Raw genomic sequence first — 6,947 nt, forward strand, 5'->3', positions numbered from 1 at the left:
CAAATTCTTAGAGTTAGTTATTAATTAATGATATTTTAAATTAGAAGAATTATACAAATAATATTTGAATAAAAATAGAATTTATGCTTATATATTATACACCACATAATAAACTTTGCATTTCAAAAAATAAAGAATTCAATAGAAAACTTTGTATTACTAAATATTAATAATATAAAAATTTCACAATGCAAAATATAGATTAAAATTGTAACTTACAATACATTCTGAAAAAATGCATTAATTATGCCTGAATGTGTTTTATATAACAAATTTAAATTTTTAGTTTTAGTTAACGATATATGTAATATTTAAATATTAAATTGCACATCACAAAATTAGAAATTTTTAATGCTAACTATGCTATTAGTACGCAGATAAACGTCAATTAACAATTATTTAACATAAACAATATGTAAATTTTGTGAAGAATATTTTATCAATCACTACTTTCCTGATTGAAACAAAATATTAAACAGAAAAACAAATCTTTCAGCAGAAAACATCACTTACTTATACTTAAATATAAATTAATCTGAATCTAATGAATAATTAAGATCAATAGGTGAACTTACATTTAGCAAATTCTCACCAAGACCTATGCTATATCTTTTTGAAGGTCTTGCGCTAAAACCGCTCACTAAGCTCTCTACATATTTATTCTCAAATAGTGGTGAATTTAAGCAGTCATTTAATAATTCTTCATCAACAATATAACTTGTACTAAACTTGTTAGTCACTGATTCATCAATAGTTTGTTTGATTCCTAATGGAGAATGCAAATCTGAATCACCACGGGGACTGACAATAGCACATGAATTTAATGTCAGTCTTGGCATTGCATCAGGCACTAAGCTCAAGCGTTTTATAATTTCATCCCGTTTTGGTATAATTGATTTTCTGCATTGCTTGATTGGAGTCACAAAGTTGTCAATGTTTGATTTGATTGGAATGACAAAGTTGTCACACAATTTTGTTGATTGTACTTCTCTCTGCATTGCTGGAAACTTGTGGTGGAAACTTTTCACTGAATCCATTAAATTCACATTTTTATCACCAGTATTTTCTTGAGAATTATTTAATCCTTGTTTCCGAGAAATATTTCTTACCAAAGGTGATGTTAAGCAAGGAGAACTTTGGTAATGTTGGTTTGCTGTAAATAAAATAATACTACTTATATAATTAAGAACTTTAAATTTTTCAGTCAACAACAATAAAATTACATTGCTAAAGTCAATGTAAGCTGATAAATGCTTTTTCTGTACATACATTTGTTTAATGGTTTTCGTTTTGGTTTTCTAACAGACATCATATTTGAGTTCAACCAAGCAGGTTGCACAATGGCTCTATTCGAGGAATTATCAGATAACTTGCTAATATCAAACATACTTGTTGATCTACTTCCACTTGTCATAACTGAATCTTCTTCTAAAATATAATTAATATATATATATATATATATATATATATATATATATATATTATAATATATAAAAATTCAGTATTTATCAGTAACAAGTGTTAAAAAAAGAAATATGAAACAGATGAAAAATATTATTCCTAAAAAACGTCTGTAATATTCTAATATCTCAGAATTTGATAACATTCTCTAAAAAATTCTATATACGCCTGATAAAAACTGGCTCCGATAATATAATCATACTTATAATTATACTTACTATTTGTATCATTATGTAATTTTAATTCCCTATAAGGAGATGAACCAGGTAATAGGAAATTAAGGGATGATATCACAGGTGAATCATCCCATTCAGGTCTACTTTCAAAATCACTACGAGCTGAAAATATAGATAAAATATAAAATTCATATTGTAATATTATCTAATTATTATACATTCATACTACATATATATATATATATATATATATATATATATATATATATAAATATATTAACCTCGATTAAGATCTCTTTGCAATTCATTTGACAAAAAATAAACACGTTCATTTAATTTACCAAACTCAGCAAATACATTTTTCAAAATAGCGCAGTTGTCTTGAATACTTATCATAGCATCTTTATTTACTTTTTGTTGAGGCATTAATGGAGCTACTTCATTGAATACTGATGTTAAACAGTTCAAAAGTAGCGGAAAATTCAGTTTACCTTTTTGAACAATTCTCTCAACGACGGACTACAAGAAAAATGTTATGTTTAATGTACAGTTAATTTGTTCAAAATTTTAGGTTATAAAAACTGTATATAAGATTTTAGAAATAACTAATTGATCATGCAAATTATGTTAATTTACAGAAATCTTACTATATATTCTTCTGCAACATATTTTCTGAGCGAACAAAGTTCTTTAATATTGTTGTCATATTGCAAGCAATGGCTCTTCTCTGTGCGCTCTAAAAGCACATTCGACAAATGATCAATTTCCTCATACACTTTTACTTTACTTTCAAGCAGCTTTGATAAATTTTCATTTTTCTCAAGTAATTTCAAAAGTTCACTTTTCATTATTGATATCGCTTTCTTTGGATCATCAATTAACATCTTTCTATAAAATAGTGATTATTGGCTACTTTATATTATATTATGTTATATATATATATATATATATATATATATATATATATATTATATCATTTAACACAGATTAAAAGCTTGTGATTTAACTTTGTGGAGAAGTTTATAATAGATGAAAATATTATATAGAGAACTAAAGGTTATAATTTTTGGCACGATAATTTTACTTTAATTTTATAAATAAAAAAGTTATTTTATGAAGTTGATAATTAAAACATTGTTTTATATTTAAAAATTTTGGTTATGCATCACATAGTTAATTACTCTCAAAATTACATCAAAAGATAGTTATTCAGACTATGAAATAGAAATTCACCACATGTGATGTTTGTTCACAACCTTTAATCTGATATAAATAAAATACTTCTCTGTATCCGTTAGATCAGCAACATCTAGTATATACTGTTTCCAATTTTCTTTTATAGTTTCCAATTTCTTTTTATCAACGGCTATGCAATTCTCAATCATTCTGAAATAAAAATGTTCTAAAACAAACATATTTTTTTGCAAAATATTTCTGAATCATATTAAGTAACTTACGTCACTTCTTTTTCAGCTTCTTTGAAGAATCTATTGCGATAAGCTACTCGAAAATTTAACTTTTGATCAATTTGATCACACTTATCTTTAAGCACCTTTTTTATGTCATCTAAATCACTAGGTTCATTACTTGGTATGTAAACTTCTTTTCCATTTTTCTTTAAATAGACGATCATTGCTAACTCACTTAACTTGAGCATCATAGTAGTAAAATGAAAGCCTCCAGGTGTAACCATAAATGAAACTTTTACTGGTGGTAGTTTAATGAATGGGTATTTCTAAAATATTTTGTTAAGTTTAAGACCATATTTGATGAAAATTAATTATGCATATAAACAAATGTGCTACTAATTTAAATGGGTGTTAACCAAGTTATTAAATTAAATATACTTACATTATTCATCTCAGGTAAATAGCTTCTAAAAGTATTTTTAAATGTAGTTTCCATACGTTTTTCATACAAAGGCCACTCAAACTTGCTCTTAAAGTCTCCGTGATCAATAATATTCAATAAAAAATGAGCAGTGTGAAGAAAAGCATTGGGATTCGATTTCATAAACATTCCCTATAAATGAAATAAGTTTTACATATTTTTATAACATTAACATTAACAGATTAGCTTTTTGAAAGAGTTTTTGACGTACCTGTTTCAAAATATTAGTGAATTCTACTGTCGGTGTATAAGCTAATAATAAAATAGATAGATTTTTGTGTAAAGTCTGATGTAGCCTCTCTTCCACTTTTCGGTGTAAAGCAATGTTTAATTGCGGAGTTCCCATTATTATATATATATAAACAGCGTCAAGAAGTTTATTAATTTGTAATAATGATAAATATACAAAGCAATATTACAATTTGTGCGGCCGTTGATTTTCAAGAACAAACTGTCATTTTTGCCGACAAAAGCGTCATACGACAAAACAAATCATAGCATAACTCTTGCACATGCATTTAAAGTGAATCAAGTTATATGACAAACTTTAAATAAAGTTAAGTTTGCAAATACACAACATTACACATTAAAAAAATTAAATAAAAGTCTTTTGTAAACTAAAATAAAGTGAAAAATATATTTCTCTGTAAGTTTAAATCACCATTGCGAAACGCATTTTTGAAGTATATATAAGGTGAATACTAATTTCTTCACGAATGGATAAAAGCTCGTAAGATGGCGCCACGTTTAAGTTATGATAACCTTACTTCTACATTGTTAAATTATAAATTTCTCAATCTTAAGTTTTAACAAAATATGAAGCTGATTAAAGAAATTTGATGAAAAAATGATAATAATGTAGTCGAACCATTGTATTTGACAATACAAAACTATTAAACATATTAAAAGATTCCAAACTAAAAGGCATAAAATGCTTCTGACATCTGTTGGAATTTGTCAATATTATTAACGAAAAAAACAAAATCATGTAGTCTATATATATTTAACGTCTCCGGGAGTCCGATAAAGACAAAAATCCTACAAAAATGGCTGCTCATAGTGGAGGTGTTGAATGGACTTCAATTGTGAAATCCATTTTATCTGCTAGTTTCGGTTGTTTTACGAAATCTGATTTAATAGAACTTTGTAAAGCTATTATAAAAAGGTATATGATTAATTTTTGTGTTTAACTTATTGCGTTGATCAAAAGTCAAACGCTTCTCATTTGACATTTCCAATGAGTTGTATTTTAAAAACACTTTACGATGACGTTTTGGTTTTATTTACAGCGAAAATGAATTATTAGATCACGACCCGGCGTATGAAACTTTTTATTTAGCTTTTGCTTCATTAGCAGCAGACTACATTAGTTCAAAATGTATTTTGGGTTAGTATGATTATAAAATCGGCTTACAATGCTTTATTGCCTGATATAATGATTTATTTTTCAAACTAGTGGCAAAAAATCAAATACCTTTGGTGACACAAGCTTCATCCATTTTGGCAAATTATGTATTACAACAGTTGAGACAGTATACAACTCGAGGAGAAACTGTTCTTACATTAAAGCAAATGCTTTCTCCGCTGGTATCTCTATGTGCTGGCAATTCTTCTATAACATCTTCCGAACTTGTAGTTCTCACTGCAATTATGAAAAATGCTCAAATACCTGAACATATTAAATTCACCATAAGCACTGGTAAAAATTATTATTCAATACTATTCTAAATATGTTATTTGTGACAATGTTTTAAATGCATTTGATAATGATCAACTATAAAGTTCTTTGTGATTTAATTTATTGGCAATCGAATGTATTTTTAGAATATGAGAAAGATACATCTAAACAGGATGCTACAAAGCGTTCCAGAACTGATTTAGCTTCATCTATAATAGAGCAGTTGGGCATGCCTCTTAATTCATTATTACATTCAGAGTCTTCAACTGCAAATGTCCCAAGCGGTCAAATATCACAAAGTACTGCTGATGTAGCAGATAAAGAAAATAGTGATGAAGCTGATCATCATAATGAAATAAGGGTAATTACATTTATACTAGAAATTTAGTATAAGTCAGATGGTTAATATACTTCATAATAGTTACATTATACTAATTATTAGTTCAGAAATGTTCCATATTCTCCTGAATTCCAAAAAAAAATTTAAAATTTGAATATTGTTATTTGAATATCGTTATAATTTAATTATTTGCTACATTTAATATTTTGGAAACCGTACCGAAAATTGTGTTTTAACATGCCAGGGTACTGCCAGGGCAGTGCCTGGGTATATAACCGCCTGCGTGCATTTTTTGGCCCCCCTTGAAATTAATATAATAAGAAAATATCAAATATGTTTTTGACTTGTAATTTTTATGTTTTCTCTATGTTTCTAGTCATTCTGAATCGTTCGAGACCAAATTTGTTAAAAAGTGTGTATATGAGCTGATTTTTAGTTTTTTGTCAACGTTTTCTCTGAAAACCGGGTAAATCTATTTAAAAAATTTAAGTCATTTGATGTAACTAGATAACGACTACCGTCTGTCAGTTTTGTGTAACAATCAGCCAAGCCGTTTCTAATCAACAGAAAAGTCTACAAATTTTCGTAAATGTTTCAGCCAAAAATCCTGCATTGGTTTTAAACATTCAGAAACTTTTTGAAAGATATCATTTGGGAATCGTGCTGATCAGTTTTAAGAAATCGGACGGATCGTTTCTTCGAATTTAGTGAGGCAAAATTTCATCTTTAGTCGACGTTTTTTCAAAAATGCGCAATCCTATTTGAAAAATCGATGAAATTCGGTAAGCACTCGTGATGGTTACTTTTGTTTCACGATTGGCCGAGGATTGTCAAATGTGTCAATTTTTTGTCCACGTTATAGTCTAAATTCGTGAATCGATTTTGAAAATCCAAAAACCATTACAAAGATACTATTTGAGAATCGTGCTGATTAGTTTTTGTCAATGATCGGTCGAGTCGTTTTTCAGTTATTGATTAACAAATTTTTTGACGATTTTGGATCCTGTTTTAATGAACATACTACACGTTTTTTTCTTGTTCAATAATATTTAATTGTGAAACCATTTATAAAAAATAACTAACATGTTTAGAAAATTTGTACAAAATTGAATAATCTGCGATAGTTTTACACATTGCAATGCGCTCATGAATTAATATTTTGTTTATAGTTAAGTAGATTATTTACACGTGTTCAAAAATTCATGCATCTTGCTTTAAGGCAAAGTTACACCTTACACCAAGTTTATATACGTATTAATAATTTGGAAACAAAGCTTTCAAAGGCCGCTTTTTGATACGATTTCGCTTTCATACGGCTGCCTTCGGCTGATTTTGACTACGGTCGTCTTCTAACTCAGCGGATTTTCAATACGGCTGCGAATGAATTCAGTGGACTTTAGTT

General features: G+C 27.9%; 2 protein-coding genes across 2 annotated transcripts; one reads left to right on the forward strand and one right to left on the reverse strand.

Annotated features, from left to right (window-relative positions):
• Positions 1 to 530: 530 nt before the first annotated feature.
• Positions 531 to 4,179, reverse strand: LOC113388156. Its single transcript, XM_026625558.1, has 9 exons — positions 3,739 to 4,179; positions 3,489 to 3,659; positions 3,095 to 3,372; positions 2,919 to 3,023; positions 2,285 to 2,525; positions 1,919 to 2,156; positions 1,680 to 1,799; positions 1,270 to 1,428; positions 531 to 1,153 (listed from the first exon to the last, which is right to left on the reverse strand). Exons 1-9 carry the CDS (start codon positions 3,871 to 3,873, stop codon positions 531 to 533), a joined length of 2,070 nt encoding a protein of 689 aa, XP_026481343.1. The 5' UTR covers positions 3,874 to 4,179.
• A 394-nt stretch (positions 4,180 to 4,573) lies between these two features.
• On the forward strand, positions 4,574 to 5,593 carry LOC113388157 (E3 ubiquitin-protein ligase UBR4-like). The gene is made up of 4 exons (XM_026625559.1): positions 4,574 to 4,692; positions 4,817 to 4,914; positions 4,984 to 5,226; positions 5,352 to 5,593. The coding sequence occupies exons 1-4, from the start codon at positions 4,574 to 4,576 to the stop codon at positions 5,591 to 5,593; spliced, it is 702 nt and encodes a 233-aa protein (XP_026481344.1).
• The last annotated feature ends 1,354 nt before the right edge of the window (positions 5,594 to 6,947 follow it).

This window comes from Ctenocephalides felis, unplaced genomic scaffold (genome assembly GCF_003426905.1).
Source record: "Ctenocephalides felis isolate EL2017-DRISC unplaced genomic scaffold, ASM342690v1 CF-g0.4_SCAFFOLD_03572, whole genome shotgun sequence".
In the NCBI taxonomy this organism is placed as follows: Eukaryota; Metazoa; Arthropoda; class Insecta; order Siphonaptera; family Pulicidae; genus Ctenocephalides; species Ctenocephalides felis.